General features: G+C 35.4%; 3 protein-coding genes across 3 annotated transcripts; 2 read left to right on the top strand and 1 right to left on the bottom strand.

Annotated features, from left to right (window-relative positions):
- The first annotated feature begins 1,645 nt into the window (after positions 1–1,645).
- LOC114524091 (protein MNN4-like) lies at positions 1,646–2,796 on the top strand. Its single transcript, XM_028545210.1, has 2 exons — positions 1,646–1,973; positions 2,201–2,796. The coding sequence occupies exon 2, from the start codon at positions 2,248–2,250 to the stop codon at positions 2,668–2,670; it is 423 nt and encodes a 140-aa protein (XP_028401011.1). The 5' UTR covers positions 1,646–1,973; positions 2,201–2,247; the 3' UTR covers positions 2,671–2,796.
- A 462-nt stretch (positions 2,797–3,258) lies between these two features.
- On the top strand, positions 3,259–10,601 carry LOC114524064 (glypican-1-like). The gene is made up of 7 exons (XM_028545181.1): positions 3,259–3,795; positions 3,902–4,069; positions 7,042–7,724; positions 8,290–8,588; positions 8,725–8,903; positions 9,250–9,369; positions 9,561–10,601. Exons 1-7 carry the CDS (start codon positions 3,660–3,662, stop codon positions 9,719–9,721), a joined length of 1,746 nt encoding a protein of 581 aa, XP_028400982.1. The 5' UTR covers positions 3,259–3,659; the 3' UTR covers positions 9,722–10,601.
- Positions 10,602–11,391: 790 nt separating this feature from the next.
- Positions 11,392–21,225, bottom strand: LOC114528191 (glypican-6-like). The gene is made up of 6 exons (XM_028549807.1): positions 21,034–21,225; positions 20,670–20,831; positions 14,387–15,072; positions 13,972–14,114; positions 13,069–13,212; positions 11,392–12,606 (listed from the first exon to the last, which is right to left on the bottom strand). The coding sequence occupies exons 1-6, from the start codon at positions 21,194–21,196 to the stop codon at positions 12,171–12,173; spliced, it is 1,734 nt and encodes a 577-aa protein (XP_028405608.1). The 5' UTR covers positions 21,197–21,225; the 3' UTR covers positions 11,392–12,170.
- Between the last annotated feature and the right edge of the window lie 4,681 nt (positions 21,226–25,906).

Below are 25,906 nucleotides of genomic sequence, written 5' to 3'. Positions count from 1 at the left end.
CTGACCCATCGTATCTACCCAAGGGCAAGGTGTTTGTTCATAGCTATAATTATTTCATTGGCGCGAACCATTTCATATTAAACATCGTTAATGTCCCCGGACATCTTTTTGCCTCGTGCCCGGGGTGAGTTGTAGCCGGACGAGTTCCGGCATGCAGTACTTGTAGGCTGTAGCTGTATTGCGACTCGTATTCAGTACAGCTCTAATCGTTGATTTAAGGTAGTTTTGGACCTCGCGATCACAACCTCCTCAAAGATTAGAACTGAGAGCAAGAGGTTTTCTTTAAAAAAGGGGGCGAATTGTCAGTAATCGCGCAGGTTCTTAATTGATCTAGTAGTTTTCTTTCAAGAGAGATATAAAGTTTGCGTAACGTCTAACCATTGGTATACTGATGCTACCGACAAACTTCTCTGTTACCGACTAAAATAACTTTTCTACCAACTAAATTAAGTTTGGAATTTTTACTATTATGCGAGAGTTGTCACACACTTATCTACCGTTCAAATCAGTTCCTTGCACTGATGAATGCCAACGGAGTCACTGCATGGTAAAAGTTAAATTTGAGATTTCCCCTAAATGTCCTCTATGTCAGATGGTTTGGCCCCAATTCAAAAGACAGCAATCCATTTTTGTGAAATATTTTCATTTCAGACACATATATATAGTCACAGTCATGCATCATGCAAATTTAATTAGTGGATACGTTATCTGAAAACTGTGCGGGAGTTCATAAAACAAATTGCTTTCTAATTCAATTTATTGTTTGGGTTAGTGATGAAATGATGTGATGTCTGCTTATCGGTCATATTTCAACAATATCGTTATTCCAAAATTCGTGATTGCTTTTGTTTGTCATCGTCATAATTATCGTGAGTGCTGAAAATCTATTATGCTAAATTTAGGCAAGAGTTAGGAGTAACACGGTAGCTGGCTTAGATAGATCGATTTAATTTATGACATAGTTCGAGATAAGATCGCATTAAATCAACATTTTTTGCTTGTACGAACTTCGGCAAAAACTAAAAGAAACACTTCAAGTTTCCGCGCATCTGTCAAAGCGATGGACGATTAACAATGTACCCTAATGTACCTTCGGGTGATATCTTCTGCCGTTCGTAGCTTGTCTTTTAACAGGGATCATCATCACCTTAAGGAGTTCAAAACAAAAGAGATAATAGTTCAGCGGAGTCGTACAAAACGTACAAAAATCTAATATCTAGTTCGTACCTAGGCTCTGCTTGAAGAAGGTGAATGGTGCTGAGCCACGATGTCTGGATGGAAGGATAAGAGACGGAATAATTATATTTTCACGAGGAGAAAACCAATTGACTGTTTAATAAAAAAGTTTATCCATATTTCATTAGTTACAGGTTATAACCACTGGTTACAACTATGTTAAGGTCTGTGTGCACGATCCAATTTTGTCGGATCCAGCAAATCAACGTAAGCTAATTCAGTACTGGTACTTACAACTTTATCAATAACAAATGTAAACTACATTTAAGAAGTGAATTGGGTTCAACAAAATTGAATCGTGTGAAAAGTCCTCTGTAGTCAGAACTCTCATTTTGGGTGGGTTACTTTGGAAGTTCCAAAAACTCCTGAGAATTCCATTAGAAAATGAGAACCTATGACGTCACACTATTACATTACAAAAACTGACTTAAACTGTACTGATAATATGGAGAGTTGGCAATGACACTTGTGGCCATACGCATGTAAAAATAAACAAGGCTAATAAGATAAATCTGATAATAGATTTTCGTGTGGGGCAATTTTATGTCGACCGCTCGACGGACACTCGGACAGACATCAGTGCCCCCAAGCTCGAAAGCCAGGCTTTTCTACCTACAACAACTGAGGCTGAACAATAGTGGAAAGTGTCACTCCTTTGATTATTGATTTGCAAGGCAGAATTTGTTTAAACCGCCTGAAAAAGTTATGTCCAGAAACTAAACAATGGCACAGTGAGCGTAAGTACATCTACTGATTAATTATAAGCGCCTGTGGCACTGCATTGAGCACTAAGCTAGATCAATGACCTTGGAAAAAGTGGCGCGAATGAAATCTCCAACGGATTAAGCGATTTCCATATATGGATGTAAACGTTCCTTCCTAGAAAAAATCTACCAATCAGAGGACTACATTACACGGCTCTGAATTCTTCTTTATTTCAGCATTTTTTTATATTCTTTCCTAGCGTTTCCAGTAGTGATTTCCAACTGGAACAATAAAAAAGTTGACAAAATGCCAGTTGAAAACAAAACAGAAGATACTGCGGTACCTACCACCAACCCAAAAAGCGATTTGCCAATTAAACAACTAGAAAATACCAAGGATGTCAACGAAGAAAAGATGCCTATGCTCGTGTCTACAAACGAACCTCTCGAAAATACAACCGAGAAAGACGTGCCTTGTGTTGACGAAAAGAAGAAAGAAGTGAAGCAAGAAGAAAAGGGAAGCAAGACGAATAACGAAAACAAGGAAAACGTGGAAGAAAGCGGTTCAGGTGAAGAAAAACGTGCTAATGAAGCTTTCGAAGTCAAAGGCAAACCGGCAGACAACAACAAGCGAACGGAAGACATTGTACTGAGGAAGAGACGCACACCAGACAAGAAAGAAGCCAACGAAGAAGTCATTATTCCACCAAAAAAGCCGCATGTAAAGTAAAAAGTGAAAGTTAGTAAGTTGGGAAAGAAAGTTTAGTCTACTTTTATACTAACAAAGTTGAATACTTAAAGTTATTTATTCTTATATAAATACTAATATTAATTGTTTGCGGTTCCCTCAGTTCGAGCGGCATGGTTTTGTAGTCGTTTTATGATTGTAAGTTATACCAAATATAAAGAATGTTACGTAATAATGAAAACAATTGTGTCCTACTTTGACGGTTTTACCGATATGAGTGACGCACAAAATTTACCGACTTCAATTATTTTGAAGTTGATAAAAGCTGATGAAGTAATACAACACAAATACGTCAAATACCTCAGTATGCCCTAAACTACATCACAACTTTCTCGTTCTGGACCATTTCTAAAAACCTTTCTAAAAATGCAGGCATAATAAACATGCATCTTGATATATTGTATAAAAAGACACAGTGAGATATTAACACAAATTAGCGAAAATTTCCGCGGCAAAATGGACAAAAAGCTTCAAAAACACCCGACAAATCGGAGTTGCATATGTTAATACAAATTTTCGCAAAACATCAAAGAGAATCGTTTTATTTTAACAAATTAAGAGTATATAAGTCGCCTACCGTCATGCAGCTGCTTTTGTTAGTGTACGCTGTAAACTATAGGTTGCGATAATTTTTCATATTCTAAATACAAGTAGATTGGGGTTATAATCCCTTTCATATCCTGTTTCGATCTTTTTGGGCATCAATTTTCATTTGGAAGCTATCAAAGCAGCGGGGTTCAAGTTTAATTACGTCCAATCGGGGGTAAACAGAACTTGGGCCAATAAAAGGTTTCGTTTTAATTACTTGTCACCGAAATTGATGAATTTAAAACAAGAATTGACCGGAAAGAGACATATCGTGTGGCTCTGATCTCAAATCTAACCTAGTAAAGAGGCACTTAAAATTCTTGTGAATGAAACCTGGTGTGTATCGTTTTCCTTAGTCGACTTTTTATCAACTGTGGGAAACAATGCTTTACTCGAACGTGTATATTGCTATCTTGATACTTGTAAACCTACACTACTTCATTGAATGCGGTGGCAGGCGGCAGACTCTGTGTCTCGAAGAATTAAATGCTTTCTCCGTTTCCAAAACCATTAGCAACGGTACGTTTTCCTACACTGTCCTTTTCGTATCGCGTATTTTGTTTCAATAATGATAAACTTATTGATGTTTGTCTAAATCAAGTGTTATTGTTGTTATTTTTGACAGCTTCTACTGATACGGGGCCCAATATATGTTCAAGTGTTTTCGGTTGTTGTAATAAAACCATTGAAAATGGAATGAAATCACAAATTACAAGTAAATTAATGAATCTCGTGCATTGGCGAAATGAAAGAGCGATAAGGCAGTTCGAAGACGTGTATGATGACTTAGAAGGTATAGTTCAACTATAAATTCTTTATGATCAATGTTTGTTAAAAATCAGAGCGAACGACGTTCAAAGCAGCAGGAGCCATGGTGAATTTATTATAAAAATTCTCTGGCAATTCTAAAACCCTTGGACTTCCTAAACATCCCAGCAAGAATTTATTTACAAAGCTGTTTCTAACCTAACTTTCTCAAGGGGAGTATAAATAGTAGCTGCAATATCGATATGTATATTTCAATAAATATATAGGGTTTACAGGCCATACGGGCATAATTTAGATGGAATGTTTATAATGAACAATTCCTCCCATCATTAAAAAAATATGTTTTTTAAAAGCTACGCTCTCTAGATAAAGTTTAAAGGGGAGTTCTCATAACCGTTGGCTTCGCTGGAAGCTGTGAAATGGCTCTAGTTTATCGACACATTTATGTTTAGGTAACATCGGAGAGCTAGTTTATTATCACATGTCCAATGCTCCCGCTGTTTTGAAAGGCTTGTGTGCAATTTTCAAAACAAAACATTGATTTGAAACGTTGTACATCCGATCTGATCCGATCACGATCTAAGAATAATCTTCTCAAAAGATAAATTTGTTTCGGCCGAGTATTGGTACAATTTCATTACCTGTTCTAACAATACATCCGGGCCATTCGAGTATGATTTAAAAAAGTAAAATGGAAAACATAATAACACGTTTGGCGCTTCTTGCCGAAGAAGATATATTTATATGTTGTGAGAACTCTGCATTCATGGTCGTACGTGATGTGCAACCGCACTTACAGTTTAATAAACGGGATTATTGATAAGATATGTTTGAAGTATTTCAAGGAGCTTAGCTGATACTTAATGTAAAGACGTGAAGACATTTGGCACGGCTATAAATACATACTTGAAATAATTTCTTTACACACGAGCCATACCTATGTGTTGCTTCCTATAATATGCGTGCTTGCATACCAGTAAAAATAATTTGTTCTAATGTTCAATTATGAACAAATATAGTCTATACCCTTCACATACTATGGTATGGCCTTGCCCAAATGTAGACAAAACACAAATTACAACCTAAATGTTTGCTGAGGAGAGGTAATTTGTTGAACTGTGACTTTAATACTTCTGTGGTGATTGATTCTGTACATGCCAAGGCTTTGAACCATAAAAAATAAAATATCTTACCATTTCAGAAAAAATGAAAACATTTAAAGAAACATTAAGAATCACAAATGTTTCTTCATTAATAATTCCTTATTGCCAGGGATTGAGCTTTAAATATTCTCTTGTGAATACCTACCTTGTCACAAAATATAGTTCGACAACTGTCAGAAATAACAAGAAAATTTCTCATGGGTCTTCGTGTAGACTGTAGATATACAAAGCCCATTTTGCTATTCTCCTGTTAGGGGTGCTTGATTTGAGAAGTGTCTTGTATGATTTGGCAGTTGCTGGACCACATTTGATGATAAGTTGTTTAAAGAAGCTGTCATGCTGCTTCCTGATTATCCTTGAATATCTTTACAAATATGCCTTATAATAATACACTATACATGCATCACTGTGACAACAAACCAAGTGTGTCTGACTCTCATGCCTGCCTCTCATGCCCAAAAGTGGTAGCTAGAGAAGCCACCACTGCTAATGCACGTTTTTCAGCACCATGTTTTTTACTGTTAATTTATGCCTTTCAAGCAAAGTTGTCAACCATTAGGAATGAAAGTGTAATCTCCATCCTTGAAACCAGTATATCAGGTTTAGTATTTCTTTTTTGCACATCTATACCAGACAGCTGATCTGTATGTAGCTGACACTTATTGTTCCATATTAAATTACACATAATATTATTACTGTTACCACATTCACTAAAATAGTTCAACCTTTTGACCCATATAAAAAGTTATACAAACATGGATATACCCTCATATTCCACTTAAAATTTTCTTGCATTTGAACTATAGTAACAGCAGAATAAGTCTGAATATTAGAAATTTCTTGTAAATTGGTGGCTGTTTCATGTGTTTGGCATATTAAATTTTGCAATCAAACATAGATACCAATACCTAAATGTCCATCTCAATGAACTGTTGCATTTAAATTTACTGCCCCTGTGGGAATTTCATGGCATGATCTTCTCTCCCCCCCTGGATTATACAGTCATGTTGGCCCAAAATTTAATAGTTACATTTAAACTTTATTGATTATAAAGGTCCTAAATATAATTCTATGTGATATTAGTCTGCTATATTTTATTAGACTGGATCTCCTAAAACCAGGTCATGACTCATGTCAAATTGTCAAAACATTGCCATAAATAAACATGAATTAAACACCTATAAAAGGCTAGAATTGTCAAGAATGTTAACTGTGCAACAACATTCCCTATAAAATATAATATTTGGTCAAAGAAAAAATAGGAAATCAGTTTCTGAATTTTATCAGCTTACTTTATTCCGGTGCAACTGCAGGTTGCCAAATTGAATTATTTCTAATACGTCCACCTCTAAGAGCTTTGTTTATTACCATTTAATGTTTTTAAATGAAAGTAATTCCACAGTTTTAAAAGGCTGTTCTTTGGGTGGTTCAATGGTGGTGCATTCTAATCAGTCTTTAACAATTAACAGTGGAATTTACTGATCTTGGACTGTGGAGACTAGAGATCGATTACACTCTTTTACATCCGTCACTTGTCGTGGTTGCGCAAGCAATGATCAAATGGGAATCAGGCGTTAACATCCGTTCATATTTTACTTTCACGAAGATTCTCAATTTCCTATACTCTTGATATAATGACGAAAAAGTTGATAGTAAACTAGCTTAGAAGGGTCTAAAACGACTTTTTCATCCACTCATTTTTTAGTTTATTAATCACAGTCTCTGTGGCGGCGTTTCTATTGCTCTAACTATTCTAAAAACACTGCCAATAATAATGGCCACCGTTTCTTCTCGATGCAGGCCACAAGCTTATTCATCTTATTCTTATTTTTAGGTTTATTCCATGACGTCCTTGAGCGAACGTCAGAAAGTACTATAGATTGGTTGCAAACTCAATATGTCAAAACAAACATTGCTCAATACACCAAACCTCATATTCGTACGTTATTCCATGAACTGCGGACGTCAGTGGCCACTAAAAATCTGCAAAATTCAACCGCAACATTTTTCAGAAATTTTTATCCAGTTGTTTACCAGTATATGGTCTCAAAAAAGAAACATCCAGAAGAATATTCTGATTGTTTGAAAGATAACATGCAAGTGATCTCCCCTTTCAAAGACATCCCGCAAAAGCTGACAGCGGTGTTAATGAAGAAATTATTACCTGTGCAACGATTCTTACGTAGTTTGCAAACCATTCGTAATATTTTAGGTGCTATTGATAATATCGAACTATCTGAAGAGTGTAGTTCTGCCTTGGTAAAAATGCGCTATTGTTCATTATGTGACGGCTTTAGTAATGTCAAACCGTGCTTAAACTATTGTGTTGATGTTGTATCTGTATGCTTGGAGCCGTACAGCCGTGTTGAAGGCAAGTGGAGTTCATTTATTGGAAAACTTGATAATTTGCGTGATCCTTTAGCAAAGTCATTGGATGCATCCGATATGTTCTCAAGTTTCCAGGAATCGCTTTCGGAATCAATATCTCATGCAAGCCATTCAAACGTCGCGGCAAAGGTGAGGACGTTATTGCATGTTCCTACTTCCCCCCCCCCCCCCCTCAATCACTTCATAGTTACGGTTAAGGACCTGTACTATTTATGGCCTTTCGAAAATTTGTAACAAAGATCAATCACATGATTTAATCGTACAGTTTCTGTGCATTTGTCACATACTGCCGGTACATATTATGTACACTAACAGTAACAGACAAATTTTCAAAAAATTATGATCAATGCAATTGAGAATGCAGGAATTCTTATGGACCAAAAATGAGGATACACAAAAAAAGGAATTCTAAGGACAAGTGTGAACCAGTCTGTAAAGACATTAGTTTAAGATTCACCAAATCTACGACGCGGACGTAAATTCGTGAAATAAAACTGCTCTAATTCCCACAGTTTCCTAACAGGAATGAAAATTATACACTATTTTTGATAAACGAACTCAAAGCCGTATGTAAAACAAATTAATGCTGGTTTCCTCACACTAGTGGCAGTTTTTTATGTGACGTCCGCGTCGTAGATTTGGAACATCTTAAACTCGCTATTGGCCTAAATGATTGCATGAATCTATGTTTTAGGTATCGAAACAGTGTGGTAATATAACAGATTACACGGGGAATAAAATAATCAGCCGAAAACAAAAGACCGACTCTACACGTGATCTTGGAAACAGTGATTTGTATATTCAAACGGACGTACAAAATTCCTATCAGAATCTTCCTTCCGCAAGTGATATCAGCAGAAAACTGATATTTCTGCGTGGCAATTTGTCTGATATAAAAATTCATATGATCATGTTTGCTGACAATATTTGTTCGAAAGGTGATATCTCAGCACCAAAAGATAAAAAGTGTTGGATAGGAACAGGTTTAGGAAGGTAAACTTCATCGATTGCTTCTATTTTATCATGTGGTGCATGATGGTTACTTCTTTGATCGAGAGTTTAAATTAGTTTTAATCTACAAAATTGCGATGCTGAATATATAATATACATTTTTTCTAATCTGGTTTAGATACAACGCTGACGTTCCTGATGATGTTATTAGTGATAACATGAAGCCAAACAATAGTGATACAATTGTGGACGACGTTTTATTGTACTTGAGCAAAGCTATGAAAGACCTTAAAACAAAATCTCATCGGCATTTTAGTGTCATCATTGGCTCAGGCTACGGAAGTGCAAGTGGTGAAGGTATGACGTAATTGAGTTTTGTCCAAACACCATGGAATACCTCGTTGCTTTGAAGTTAGACATATATTGTTCATTCTCTGTTAAATTCCTAAATTCTGTTCGCCCATGCATGCAAGCGTCGAAACTTTCCGAAATTTGATGATGTTTGATGAAAATTTTAAATCAAGTCAAACTTGAATCAACATCATCCAACATAGTGTTCAAACGAGGCCAAGATGTTGCAAATGTTGGATGATGTTGGGACCACCAACAACAGTGGCACTACGTCATGTTTCGATGCATGTTTAACTATAGACTTGAATGGTTTAATGACGCACAGTACGTAAAATAAATAATTTCTTACTAGGCTCTGGAGGATCAGGTGAGCCTGAGGAAAATCGTGAAGGAAGCGTGAGCGATTGTAATAATGATGATGATGAAGACTGTGATCGAGGAAGTGGTGGTAAAGATAAAAATAAAGAAAAAAGTATGTATATAATTCAGAATTTGATTGCTTCCATTTGATTTTTGCTTCCATTAGATTTTTTTTCGCTCATATACCAACAACCACACATAAAATGCGATTTGCATTGATTATAATTACAAGTTATCTCTTTACCATAAACTTTTCGTGCTGATTCATTAAACTCACATGCAATTTTATTCTTGCCCTTACAGCTCTTATTGTTGCTGATGAACCGAGAATAAATGTTGGACATACGAAACGACCAACACAATTTATTGTTACCGATTCCCTGGGTTCTGGAGCGAACTCGTATTTTACGCAAAGAATTTTATTTGGGTTTTTAGCGATGTTTTATCTAATATTCCCAAGGTAAGCATTCATATCAACAGCATCGTTGGATGAGAAGAATCGAATAAACAGTATATAGCTGTCGAAGGAGGTCCGCTGAAGGTTAAACAAGTCTCAAGAAAAACGTATTTTAATACGTTATAAACCCTGATCGCTTAAAGCATATCATATAATATTATTTTTATATCAGTGTAAATAAATTAGAAATAAATGTGAAGACATATAAATCGTCAGTCGACGTGCCTGAATGAAAACGTCGCCTGGGATTTGGCAAATGAAATATATCTTGAATTGAAAATGGTTCTGTGTCAAGATGTTTAAGTTTCAGTGAAACGGACATTCATGAGGGAATTTTAGACAAGGATAAATTTCAATTCACACAGTTTACTGCTTCGGATAGCATCGAAACACCAAAAATATCGGTTTTGCATATGGTTGTGTATATGAGCAAGCTTTGCTATTGGTTGATGATAACAATAAAACACAATGAACTATAGAAATTGATTTCTAAAACAACGAATCATAAACACTGTTCACTATTGTTATAAAAAGCCAATCACAAAACTCGTTCATATGAGGTATAGATACTTACTGTGCAATCGCCATTACAACTCAATGAACTCATCTAATTTAAGCATTTTTTCCTGTTAAGCTCACTATTTTCAATTCACTGTTTAAACAGTAGGGCGTATCAGAGCACACCTTACGGCTGTTTTCTCAAATTTGTTCTACTGAGTGATGTGTAACAGTTTGTTGAAGTTACATACATCATGTAATTTAAGTTCTTCATTTAAGTTGCCCGCTCCCGTTTGTATTTTTCTATAACTTTACCATAGAGTTTATACATTACGATAGAAAATAATGTGTTAATATATAAATATGTACACAATGAAAATATATCATGTCAAAACTAAAGACTTTGAAATAAATTGTTCTTCATTTCTTTATTGTTTATTTGAAAGAATTAGAGATGTGACATCATTTCACGCCATGCGCACAAGTGAGCAGAATCGTGTCAGATGTTGACGTCACACCAATGGCGAAGACATCAATGTCCCAAGGAAGCGGAAATGTTTTACCGACATTCCGAGCGAATAAATAATCCTTTAAACAAGTAAAATAATTATTGAATCCAGTCTTCAAATCATATGAATGAAACGCTTGAAAATTCTTCAATCTCTCTTGCACTATATTGATATCATAAGCGTTTCAATCGTTAATATCAATCAACATTATTGTCTCTTTCAATAGAACTGTTGAGCAATCATTGTTTTAATTCATTACAGAAAGTTGATTAACTCGTTTAAATGAATATTGCTAACTTCCTTGTTTACTGGCATGCAGCATGTTGTAACCAATTTTTCAGCAAATGAATTTTGCAATTTTAGGTAATAATGAATTGGTGTAATTTTCCAATACTTTTACTGACATTGCATCGACGAAAAAGAGAACTGGATAGATGTATATCGAGCCCAGGCCCTGGGGACGAGGATGTATCAAGCCAAGTAGTGCTGATATGAAAACGTGAGATATGTTATACTTGCAATGCAACTCACAGAACATGAATTGGACGTGAAGTTTACATGGGATACCATAGAGGAATTGACTAATTAATTTGAAATACTATTGATGTAAACTTCCCGCACATGCACAACACACATGGGTCACAAACTAATTTTTAAGTGAGAAGCAAAGAAAATAATATTAAAATCGTGATACATTTATTATGATTACATAATATATACAATTTTTATTTTAGTAAAGATATTTAGTAAAAAGTATTCTTTCCACCATTATGACCATGTGTTCTAAAATCCCTAATACCAATATACTCTACTTCCAGTGACGTAACTCGAACGATAATTGGGGGGGGGTCAATATTCATATATCCAGTTCTGCCCGACGGATTTCTTTTGTAAGTGCAATAGCTTACAAAACAAACCCGTCCAAATTATCGTTCCATAGTTACGCCCCTATCTACTTAAGTGCATTTTAAAATAATAAAGCTCAAACGAGGAATACCCTGGGAACAATGTTGTCATTGATCGTCATTGGCAATGGTGCATAATACATGTCTTGTTTTTACGTACCACTGTGGGCATGAGGAAGATTTTTTAAATTCAAAAGAAATGTTCACATTAACATTGATTTAACAACACACGACATTCGTACTCAAGAGATCATCTTACAGCAATAGGAACCGCAGAGTAGGCGGTCCCGATAACTTTCTTTCCTGGCCTCCCGACATAATAAATTTACAAAATTTAATTCCTACGTCGCATTGCTTACCAGCCTTTCTCCATCAGGTAAGCTCCTTCTTCGACACCTCAAACCAGAAATTGCCAAGTGTGATGCAGGACTAGTTGTAGGGGTGAGCCAAACAAATAATGAAAGCTCCCAAAAAGACAGTATATTAATCGAAACGTGAAATGAATATCCTGCAAAGAGTTCTAGCTGTATTTCTAGCTGTAATTCTATATGAGCTGAATGAAAAGTGATGTAATTAACAACAGAAAAGATATAGGGAGACAACTTGCGCTTCCAATTCCAGATTCTCTCGTTTCTAAAGCAGGAGATGCTACCCGTATCATGGGTTTATCCACACTGTTGTCTTCTGGAGTTTCATTTTCTGCATCTAATATATCATTTATTGAAGTTGAATCTTCGTTACCCTTATCCTCACCATCCATATCAACATAATTACCATCATCCCCAGATCCGCTCCCGCTACCTTGCCCACTCCCACTATATTCTTCAATTATTGAGTGAATTACAGTTGTTCCTTCAACAGCTGCCTTCATTTTCTTTATCATTGTCTTGAGCTGACTTATCAAGGAGGTAATTGTGATGTCATTTTGGCCATTTTGATCAGTCCCGTTTACATTGCGTTGCTGAACAGATTCAGTATTGCTAAAGATGTATGATACAATTCAATAACCAAAAACATAAAAGAAACTTTATTTTTGGAAGGGACTCACCCGAATGGTTGCACTACAATAAAGTGTGCTATAAAGTTGTGACACAAAAAAGATTAATGCAACAATAAGAAAAAAGAATATTCGATAACTATCCCGTGCCATTATGTAATATTTCAGTTACACTGAAACGATAGATATCTCCATAACTAGTTACGTAGGGATCATCTATAGTGTTTTGGCATCTATATTAATGGCATGCTATAGACAGGAAAAAGGCAGTGGGTAGCCATGATTCGGGTACCTTTTTTTGGATAGCCTTGGCCGCGGGTAGCCAAGATTTGGGTACCCTTCAATAATCGATACCTATGCCCTTTGACAACATGGATGTAAAATTTAAATGTCATTTATATAATTGCTTATTTAGCATTTAGCATTCTCTCAGGTCTTCACTTACTTCACGATCTTAAAACCGTTCCAACAATAGGCTGTAGAATTGGTGGCAACTACTGTTTCATCACACATGGCAGTTGGAAGCCTTGCCCAAAATTTTCTCAGTTGATTAAAATGTCTTCGATATGTGTTCATCAATCTAAAGGGACTAAAATAAAAAAATAAAATTATTTAAGTTAACGGCTTTAGAAGGGCGTCATGCAGTCAGAGATTTAGACATGCAGACCATGTCATATAGGTCCCTGAGTTGTTTAGTTGTTTGCAATGAAGGAATTCCATGATTTCAGTTGACAGGCATGAGTGTAACAAAAAACTACATTACATTGCTTAAGTTGAGCATACAAGGAGGAGTGGTATGATGAGAATTCCCCTCACGTGGTTTGACTGCTTCTCATTATATAGGGAAAAACTCGCTGGCACATGTTTGCAAACAAGCATTTGTTGTTATATAGGTGCTGTGTATTTTAAATGTGATTGGTTCATTCGTAATCACATGACTTAAATAAATGACTTAAATAAATGCAATGTTTCCCGCCAGGGGAACAAGTGAAAAAATGTTGCCTGCACACTGTCATAACGAAGTGTTTTTTTGAAATGAAATTCTTGTGTAACATGTATGTTTTTGTTCCTATATAACAAAGCACTTAATGTACACTACCTCGGGAAATAGTGAGTTTTGTTTCCCTCGGTGAGTGTTTCCCTCTCAATGACTCTTGGGAAAACAAAACTCACTATTTCTCTGGAGCATACATTAAGTGTATATTATTTCACAGACAATGAAGGAGCGAATATACCGGGGTGGGAACATTAAATTTAAACATTAACAAGTATGCACGTTGTAACAAATGCATACTAGAATGCATACTGTTTTGACGTTACAGTGGAAAGAGCATCACTAGAATCATACCTAAATGTTGATCTTAATTCCTTTCCGGAATCATAATCGCTTCTTTCTACTCTGCCATTCCTCTCCAAGAAGAAATCATCATTTGATATTATTACCGCTCTAGTTTGCTGCTTCTTTTTGCCCTTATTGCAGAATTTGTCAATCTAAATGCACCATTATGAATTAGCCTACAAGCAATCAGGTCATATTAATAAGAGAGTGAGGGAAAAAAAAAGTCTGTCATCATGCAGCGAGGTATCAGTGACATATAAAATGAATGTTCCGGAACCAGGGAACATGCGTTCATGCAACTATAGTTGGAGGTTGTGCGAAGACTGGATAGCGTTTTATATACACCAGATAAATAACATTCCTGCCGCTGCAAAAATGTAGGAGCGAAAAGCGTATTGTCCTATTTTGGATCTGTTATACAAACCTTAGATATAATCTCTCCAAGTGAATCTTGACAGTTTCCTATTCCTTGAGATATATCAGAAGGTAACTCTCCTGTGACTGCATCGAAATCATATTCTGTTGTAAGTTTATAGCTAAGATCATCTAAAACGGATAGATATTCATCCCAGACATGTTCCATCTCATTTAATGCAGAGAAACATTGGGTAAAAACATCAATGCAATGTCCAGCACACGGCCTAAGATTGCTGTAACCAGCACAAAGTGAACATTGACTCATTTTTGTAATCGACTTCCAACATTCATTAGAAAACCATATATCGTCACTAAGTTTTGTAACAACTTGTTTCCCAAGATGTAAACTATGAATCAATGTTCTAGCTGCGGTAATAGACCTTTCTAGTCGAGGAATTATCCGTCTTGGAATCACACCAAATGGCTGTATGCTGTCGTAGGTCAACGGAATACAGTTTACATCAATTTCTGAAGTGCCACCTTGTGTAAACAAATACATTCTTTTCAGTACTTCTTTAAAAAAATCATCCACAATGTCAGATATTTTAGATTCACCATTCCTATAGTGTTTCCGTAATCTGTTGTAGAATGACTTGGTTACATGAGAATTATTTGCGTATACTTTTCTATAACGTCTTGTGAATTTCTCGTCCAATGCTCGATCTGATGAGTCAATACGACCCTCAAAATAGTCTAAAAATATAAATTGGATTTTAAATTGCTAAACAAACACTACCTTATCAACGCACCCTAAAGTAGAAAGACAGATATGTGGACGAGGTATATAGAAAACAGAAAACTATCATCGGATGGCAAAATACAATTACAAATTATGTATATACGTGAAATATAATCAAAATATATAAAAAAAAACAGGAAAATGACCAGGGCTGCAATATCTCTGAAAGTCTTTAAAGGAAGACTATCTTTCACCAAGAACTCATGTGATGAAAAAAAGGAGAGTATTTTAGATGTAAAATATTTCAGGAATTCCAAACGACTAAGGAAATGTGATTATAGTTATAGGCTTTTTTCGATAAACTGGGGGGTTTCTCGTATTGACAATCAGGGCTTCCAGATTTCCCACTTTAATCTCATTTTTTTTGCCTTTTTTCCCACAGCTCAGTGGAAATTATACAACGCTGACTGTAGTTCAGTGTTGTTGGGAATACATGTACTACTGAGCCATGCCCGAATGGTATGAGTATATGTTGGGGGAAGTATAGTTCATAAATAAGCTATTGTATAATATCTGTTATCACTGCACTAATCGTCCCAAAGATCTAGTTAAGATCTTCTTGTTAAGATCTTCTATACGTCACAGCGTGGATACATAAGAATGTGATATCACCAAATATGTCACTCGGTGACTATACAATATCAAACTTTTTAATCTGGGCGTGTTTACTCTTTGCTGAGATGATGTTCTAAATGTTTTGAAAGTGTTGTTTATCGTTGTCTGTCTTTATCATAAAGGTTCACTAACATTCAAAGTTATTGAGTGGAATATCTCAATCGATGCCATGATGGTATTTCCACTCGAATGAAGGTTTGATTTTGAATTCTTATACCGTAAATCTTTTCATTCAACGACAACGTAAACACACTCAATCAGTTTGAGTGTGCGTATATAAGCTTTTGCATGAGTGGTCGAGAATTGGTTCATGTTTTTCGCCTTGATTCTAAAAGCTTATTGACAATAACAATTACTGTGTCATTGATCAACCGGAAAGGTGCTTTTCATGATTATGCAATCAAAGGCAAAATTGGACGTAAAGCTTTCAAACTATCAATCTCTCAGTTGAGTGGGACGATCGTAATGCTATAGCTATACGAAGTGATTGAGATCTTCCACTCGTTCCGCAATGTACGTAAGCTTTGAGTCTAGAATCTCATTTTTTGTTCAGCCGTCTGGCATTTTGCCTACATATTTCGCGTAACTCGTCTGTCGCATTTCGTATTTTTTGTGAATGTAAAGTAGTTGAAGTATAGCCAAAAGAAACTTGTGATGAAGGCATATAGTTCATAATCATTTGGACACCTATATAACCAAGTGAACGAATACCCTAGCACACTACATCAATCTCTGTGCCAGTCGCACAGAAATAATCCACGCTGAAAATTTCAATTAAAACAAAGCAAGTCAACCTAGTTGCACCGAAACACTCACAATTATAGATTTATTCGAGCGATTTCATAAGGCGACGGCTTCGTTAATGCAGAAAAAGAGAAAACTTAAACTCAAATGCATAGGGGTTTCAGTTTGCCACATATTTGGCTCACAATCTGAGATCAGCTTACGAAAAATTCTATCATCATTTTGCAGGATGTATTGAAGATAAGATATTTAGGATAAGATTGTTTGATTTAGGAACCACACATGTCATTTGGTGGAATTTTTGTGAACAGTACAGTCTACAGATCTAGAAATTCAATATAACCATATGAATTAACTGTATATGCATATATATTTGGATAGTCGCGAGTCACAAGCTTGTATTGAAATTCAGACAATGTTTGAATTGGTTGAAATATACAGACAAAGTTTAATTGATTATTGTCCCCGATCTCAATATTTACACTACCTACACTCATGTATTTATTGTGCTTACGCTTAAGATGACTTTCCAAACTGCTCGCGCAAACAAAGATTAACCCAAAATAACCATCAACAGACGAATAGAGGATTAAACGTAGTTATATGAAGAGACAATGGACTGTCTAATGCCATAGTTAAGCGTTATTGCTAATTCCCAGTTCAATAGGCTTTGTAATCAACATACCAAGTAATGATTAAAGATATTGTAGCATTATTATCACCCTCCTGCATCTTTCGTGATTGATTTCACTAAGCGTAATTAAAATCACGTGCAATCACTAAAGGCAATGAAACATTTGTTTCTTAAATTAAACAACAGTAAGACTGAAGTAGTACGGCGATGGCTTTATATGGGTTGAATGTTTGAAAAAATTGTTTTACAACTAAAACGAATAGAAATATTCTGGTAAATGCATATTAAATAGCATCTTCCAAAAAAATTCAATGCATTTTCCCAATGGCCTTGTCACTCATGTTCATTAGGGTTGAAAATCACTGTTATTTAACCTAAGATTATGAAGAAATGGATTTGTTTGGAAAAAAGCATGTGAGTGGAATACGTTTTCGGTAATTACGTTGTCAACGTCATTTCTTTCAATCTAGAACCAGCTTAAATGGTACAGTTTTTAAGTTTTACTTAACCCACATGGTGGAAATCAATGCATCAATAAGGAAACAACGTTCGACGTCTTATAGTCTCTGATCGTCTTTGTCATTTGTTTTCAAAATGAAAGAAAAAATATTCTCATGCACTGTGTGCATGAGAATAGATCTTTTTCAAGAAGCTTTTTTTCCAGAAAATAACCCGAGGGAAAAAAAACGTGAAATACATTCCTTTTTAAGTGCTCCTAGAGTGAAGTTGACCACCGGAAAGATCTTTATAATCTTATAATCAGTAAACCAAAGTCTAATCTAAAAAGGTATAATCGGTAAGGTCTTCACGGCAATGAAAGTGCAGGCATTTTCTAGTGATAATTCACCAACGACAACCCTAATACGTCTGCGTCATTAGTTACAGACGACGGAATTAATTCGAAAGCGTATATGAATGATTCAATAAACAAACGGAAAGTGAAAACAATAAAATAAACAAACTTAGCTTGTAGCCAATTAAATTTGATTTTTTCAATTGGTAAATTATGTATTAATAGATCTAAAGGGTGGGTGTTTCATTAATATAATCAATCCTGTTCTTGTATGGTTCAAAACGTGACAGTGGATGATGAGATTATTTCCCCGACAAACAGATTAAACGAAAAAGGTCAAATTTACCATATGTACACAACAGTTGGCCAATCAAGCCATTCACAATATATATTTCAAATTTCAAAAGATCTTTCGCTTTAAGGAAATGTTAAGGAAGGTTATTTCACACAATACAGTGACGTTTTTGAGTCACATATTGTCTTTCTTCCTATCATCCTCAACATATAGAAAAAAAGCGTTGAATTTTAATATATGAAACCTAAACTATCCCAAGATTGAAATGCAATTACTGTAATATACGGCTGCTGATGATGGCTTGTTTATGCCGCTCTCGATCGCAAATTTTGGATGAAATTTAGTAATTTCTCTGCGTATAATGATAAAACCTTGAAACTGACGTTAATGCTACTGACACTGCAATATGATTATTGTGACAGTGAAAAAATTACTAAAATCATTTGTATACCTATATTGAAAATAAAAACCCTTCGCTCAAATGAAATTATAAAGCTTATAAAGCAAAGTCACTGCCCTCAGCTTCGCAAAGGACTACTTGGTAATTTACCATTGGTAAATAAAATTCCAGTTCGGGCATATGTTTGTATTAATATGGAACTTCATTGGAATGTGCAATGGTATCGAAGCATGTGCTATAGTCAATATGCGCGCGGACTTTCTTTTTTTCTTCAGATTAAACATTGATACGTAGATTAAACCAAAAAATCGATATGGAATATAAAAAAGAAAGTACCGTAACGTAATTTCATGATCATATATTGAAAAGAGTCATGATAATAATGATAAAGAAACGCACCTCCATAATATATAATCCATTTATCACACATACCTTGACTGATTGTCAAACAGATTAAGATTAATATAGCAACTTAGTCTTAGTTGGTTGAAGATCTTCATACAACTTAATATTGAAAAGATTATAAACATAAAAAAGGCAAAATCTACAGTTATTCGTATAAAAATTATTCAGTGAATTGACGCTTTGAAAACCAGCAGGTATTGCGCCTCGCTGATTTCAAATTTCATTTCTCATAAAAGCAGGACGCTTTTAGTGATGGCGTTTCTTTAGAAGGCCCTGCATGCATAAAAGTCTGATAATAAAATCACGCAGCTATGTTCATTGCATTTGGCAATTATAAGCACTTGTGTAATAGCGTTTTAAAGCATAGGGATTTCGCAAAGTTTAAGCTAGTGTATTAAACGTTACAAAATAAGAAAGATCACAGAATCCTGAAATAATGATCTGTTATATCAATGCGTCCATGACTAACTCCATCGAAAACAAAATAATGAATGGTATATACCTGATCTCAATGGGTATAAATGAGGTACAACAGAGTAGGTTTCTTTGTCTTAAGTCAGCACTATTTTAATATGTAGCATTAACACACATGTAATCAATCAATCGCGTACGAATTAGTTGTGTTAAAAATGGCTGACTTCGGAGCATGCATTAATGCCTTTTTACAGTAGTCATTTGCTCATTAAATATATTAAAAGAATCCCAGGCGCTTAAACAATGTACATGTATGTGTCATAGCGACTGATCAAGAAAATTCTGTTATTAAGTAACTAAAGATAAGAGAGATTCTTTAGAGTTCAAGTCCACTGATTGACTCCATTGATTTGATTGAGAGACAAAACATTTGTTTCACCTGACTGCTAAGTTTACTTAAAAACATTACGCCTTTGGTATGCATGAATGAAGAAACTTTGTACTATTGAAAGAGAGATATTTGCTACCCTAAGTTACAATGGAAAAAGCATTAACTACACCAACACAAGGCTTAAAATTAATCGATGTAAATGAAAGTAAAATATCCAGCGCAGACATGTGCAAACATTTTGGCTTGATGACCATGTACTGAAGGCAAGCGGTCGCAGAAAGATTATAATTATATATAGTTGCGGATTTTATTTATTCATATACGTCGTTCATATTCTTGGTTCTGACAGAGCTGATGGCGATGGAGAGGAGTGAGGATTAAGAATTCGCGGATAACTTTACTCGTTTTACTCGCTTTAACATGATTGAATTCGCGGTCGAGTAAAATTGACGTATAGCGTGAGCAAGGACCTAATTAACGCGCTTCATGATAATCTTTGCCAAAAAATGAAAGTAAAATAAGATTAAGACTGCATCTAAATGGAAGTCAATCTAAGGTATTTCCGACAAAACCATAGTCAGACAAAGTAAACAATTCACTGATGTGTCCTATAACCTGCGTGAATGTTGCTTGTCGCTGCGTAGGACCAAAAGTCACTGGCAAGCTCGTTAATTCCCTGTGGTTTGCGAAAACACCATTTATAATTGAATCAACAGTACCACTGGTATTAACGGGAATCAAAGTTCATTTTGTCGGGAAGTCCTGACATATAAACAATATTTAGTGGGTATACTGTAGATACACAGCTCCAGGCCTGACTCAAAAAATATCAAAACAAAGAAACAAAACTTGGCACTCACCTCTGAATTTTATCACACCTTTACTAAATATTTTCCTGATTAAGTCAGTTTTTGCTATTTGTATATTTCGTATATTGCTTTGACTGAGCGTGTGAAGTCGTAGTTCCATATCTGGAGTACAGCACGTTGTATCATTGTTTGCACAAACTGAAAGATTGTGATCTGTACAGAAAAAGAATGAGTGGCTGAGACCAATGTCGGCTTCCTCTGATTAATATTCCCTGTTACCCGACAACTAGAGGGAGGTCGACATAATCAGACGAGTATATATTCCTATCGTAGTATTAAAACATAATTTGCTTTACAGAACACGCGTTTTCCGAGAGACCTCGTGTGAGACTGAGACAACGCAAATATAACTTACCTGATACAAATACTCGGCTAACAGTTAAATTACCCAACTCCTGTTTTGTCTGCAATACCTGACATGAAGGAGTAACTTCAATACTTGTTACAACACGCGGTGAAGTCAATCCAGTCAGAGCCAACGTAAAGAAAGAAAACAGCAACATAATAATCTTGGCCATTCTATCGGCAGCCGAGTTTGAAAGGTTATATGTATAGCGTTGCTGTGAAATATCCAGCTGTTCCTTTAATGAAGGTTAACTTCAAGTTTGATCATGTACAATATAATTAATCTTTTTGAATAACAAAATCTAGCTGTTAGTCAGATATTTTCCACCATAAACAACACATAAAATATTTCGACCGTCTGCCTCTTAGATTGAACGCCACTAATTACTGATGATGTTGTTCGCGATGACAATTCCAATACAACTATATCGTGTTAATACTCAAGCGCCACCCACTCAGAAAGCGCCAGGAATACTCTTAACCAATCAGGTAAGGTCTGCTTAATATACGAACATATAGCACGTTTGTTTCGCTAAGTTCCTTTGTGTTCAGCTTATAATCATAAATTAACACCGTGTAAACACCGTACACATTAAAATCGATGCTAAGTTTTATATTTTGCCACATCTTGCAATCATTTGATATGTAGCTCAGAATTAGTACGGCTCGTATATGCTGGTATAGGGTTACACATGCACTCCACGGATTTTGTAGACAATCCATCCCTCCCATCCCAGGTATTCATTATAATGATCATGGTCGCATGGCTTCATCCTTTTTAAGATATTCTTTAAGGTGAAAGACAGAACGTTTGTTTGATCTCTACAGCATGCAAAGTATATATTGACAGCTGCCGAGGAAAGATGAAAAGGGAAATCGTTTATTGTTAATGGCTGGTGTCATCAGTTCGAAGACATTGCCGCTTCGATATGATCTAACTCTCAAAATCCCTAAATTAAATCATTGTCTTTAACTCAACCTTCTGTTGTTCTTATAAGTATATCAAAATACTAAGATACCCATTAGGCCATTACTAACAATATAAAATTCTATAGAAATATAAAAGACATTGACAGATATTTTATAAGGTATTGTTTCGAGTTTGACGCATAGCCAGAGATGAAAATTAAACACAAACTCTTATTATTTCAATCTCAGTTTCATTTTGTTGCATTGGTAACACCTGCAAGCCGCCCCTTAAAAGCAATTACCTCGTAAGTCCTCCCAACTTCTTGTTAAACAAAATGAAAGTGTGAGAAATACTGATGAAAATAATTTTATAACACAACAGGTTTTCATGATATTAACCGTATGTGCTCGTGTTATGTGTTTATACAAAACGAAACAGTATACGCTCCATAAACGATACAAAAGTACGATTACCAACAAAATAAAATTGCACACATTAAGATTGGATGAGGAATACATAAGATATCAATATAAAGTTGACAATCCACTCTAAGAAATGGCTTATGTGAATAAAATTATCTGTATAAGTATACTAGCTGCATTCCTTTTTTGCGGCCTCCTGCTGGTATTGTTTTCAAACAGTCAGGAAGACCCAGCAGAGGTTAGATCGGTAAAGGTATGACAATATATTTTGTTTATATTTGAAAGTTTTAATATTTTGTTCTCAGTTTGCAAGACTTTAAACTACTTAAATACTCAGTTTGACGAGCTACACCGGAAACAAATGGGATAAAGAAAATTGAAGGGAACGTGCCAACATGAAGCTACATGAACTAGCGAGAACATGCAAATGATTGCATAAGTGCTACCTGAAAATGTCAAAATTTTGGCTTCTTACGAAAACTTCACCACAAGCACAGTTGCATGAAAATGAAACATGCAATAATCACAGCGCGTGCGGGTCGTCACGAACACACGTCATTCGCTTGCCAGTGCTTCAAGCATTGTTACTGGAATTGTTTTTAACATCGATTCGCAACACAAATATGTACGAAATTTGATTGACTGGGCAGATTTTGCTTTCGAACTGCATAACCGCGAGTTAGCGTGTCTGTGTCTATGATGCATAACTATGACACATGCAACCATTGATGAATACTGTGATGCAAAGCCGATATATAAAACCTGATACAGCATTAAAAATGAGCCGAATATTTCTAAATGTCATGCATGTGTATAACACAAATTACATCAGAAACCGGTGATTTTTCTGTAACTGAAATCTATGACTATGATAAATTATCTGGCTACTGCCAAAAGCGGGGTACATCACATGCATGCTTCTGTTATCATTTGTCTATAAAATATGTTTCGTAAACTGAAGTTGCTTTGAACCTGCTGACACTGATTTGAAAAAAAAAAGTATAATTGAGTTGCACTCAGCAGTCACAGACTTGCGCGATAATCTTAATCCGCGTATTATGCGCATAGACTTAGTTCGTATTCTGAAGGTTTCATTCATTTGATGTAATTAATGCACTACATCATTGATGTAATGCACTTCTAAACAATACAATATCAAATGATGTATAAACAAGGATTTCTAAGAATCGTAATTATATAGCACCAGTTTGCAATAATAAAGCCAATCATTTTCATTGCAACACTAATTATATTGCAAATCTGATTTTGAGTGCAAATGTACATTCCTCCAAGCACGCGCGGATCTACATGTATACATCATAAGCTGGTATTGATATATTAGAAAAATCTGTATGACAGCAGTTTCGCTACAGTCTAGCCGGCATTGCGTCAATCTTTCCCGAAAATATTGCGCAAGCACATAAAATTAAAAATAAACGAGCTACTAGATGAAGGCATGAAGCTGCATTATCAGTAGTCGTGTCTCTCACCTCGACCATAGCTTGTTGACTTATTATCTCTTTAAAATGTTTTGTATTAATGATTGAGGCAAAATGTTAATTTGATAATACTCATTCACGGCTGGAAAAAGCTAGGGTCGCCCACGTTCTTGACTACAGCGGAATCCCTCAATTTTATTATCATCTACGCGTGATATATCGCGTCAATCTGTACGCTGTGAAAATTGTAGATGTAAAAATTTCTAGAATTCGATCCATTTGGCCGAACTATTCAGTTACAACTCATAAACAATGATTGTTGATGTTTCTGGTTGTATAATTCATGAATGCATGGATATATATAAGTAGATATATCCGACACCAACTAGTTAAAGTGAGTCAGTGATTAATGCTATTGGTATTCAAACAATTTCCAAATCTGTAAAAAAATATGAAAATGAAATAAAATAGGCAATACATATATCAAAGTAATAATATGAAATGTCAGTAATACTATGCATGTATGGTCCCAACATCAAATTCCAATTCTCAACCCTCAAAAAGAGGTAATTGCAGCAATTATAACACTTCCCTGCCTGGTGACATCCAGACTATTAGAATACTTATTAAACTGTCATATTCACCAGACAGTAAACTATGTGTCGGTGGTGTAATTGTGTCTGGTGTTTAGAGAAATGACACATATACTTCACACATGATTCTTTTTTGATGAGAACAACTGCCTGAGCTTCGAGGGAGTTCATCTATTGTTATATTGTTAATTTTTTTTAAAATCACAAATAAGATTATATTCTTTCATGCGTTACGGATAATAGAGAAATGTACACGGAAAGAATATCTAAATTTCTAAAGCAAAAGGACCTATTATGATAGAATCAATTCATTCTTTCATGATTTTTGTACTGAAGGGCTGCATATACAATCAACCTACAATAATACACGTGTGAATAAATTATGATAAATAATTTCAATGAGAAAGAGTAGCAACTTCCGACCTAAAAGAGACTACACGCGGATCGATATGGGTGATTCACAACAGCTATTTGAAAAGACAATGGTTACATGATGGGTCAAAAGAAGCTTCTAGGAAGCAGCTAATGTTCGTATTACAAGGGTGATGCCAAAACGTTTTAAAAAACTTTTCTCCAGTATTGAAGACTAAATATTGGCAATTATTAGTATTGGGGCGTCTCTGTTAGAGCTGAAAAATCCCATTTAATGCATTTTTAAGCTGGATTTGCAGTCACTGTTTCGGTATGTAGGTATTGCCACTTTTCGGCTATTGACTAATAAAATGTCCAACACTATTATATTTTCAAAAAAGGCGATCTGAAAAATGTTATGGCTATGCCGCAATTAATTCAGGAATCAGATCAGTAAAATGACGTCACATCCGACCACGCAAACTGCAAATATTTCATAATTTCACATTCTTAATGTGATCAACTGAAAGTTGTTAAAAAATTTAGTTTTGACCGGCTTGATTTTGACATAAATACCATAAACCACAAACAGCTTATCAATCCAAGATTATGCAGCTTTTCAACAAAAACTCTTCAGGTAACGTCACACAGCTGATCAGACGCCCTCGGATAGTGACATATCAATACTAGTAATGGTAACTATCACTATATTGGTAAAATTGGTTTATTTAGCAACGACGATTTACAGAAAGTGGACTTAGTGACTACTTTAGTACATCGTTCGGTCGTTTCACATGCACTGGATAAACAGAAAATGCATAAAAAAACTTTTTCACACGTTTACTGCAGTGATGAAATTTCATCACATCAACATATGGCGGTTAACAATCGCATTAATTAAAGTATCCATGAATACCCGCCCGTAATCTCATGCGAGCATTCCAGCAGGTCAAGAAAGGTCAGGAATTTTCATATCATCATAAAATTTAGACTGTATAGCTAAATCCCCTACTCCAAGTTCGTTAATCGTAAAATTTAAGCTACTGAAATTCTTTTTTCCACTTCTTTAAAATGTACATATTTGCCCTTATAACACAACCCCGCTTCCATACCTTGATGTACGTTATCAAGTTTGACTGACTTCATCCAGAAAAACAGCCGACGAGCC

Source organism: Dendronephthya gigantea, unplaced genomic scaffold (genome assembly GCF_004324835.1).
Source record: "Dendronephthya gigantea isolate DGI-Jeju-01 unplaced genomic scaffold, DenGig_1.0 000001F, whole genome shotgun sequence".
Taxonomy (NCBI): domain Eukaryota; kingdom Metazoa; phylum Cnidaria; class Anthozoa; order Malacalcyonacea; family Nephtheidae; genus Dendronephthya; species Dendronephthya gigantea.
This window is presented reverse-complemented; position numbering and strand designations above follow the sequence as displayed.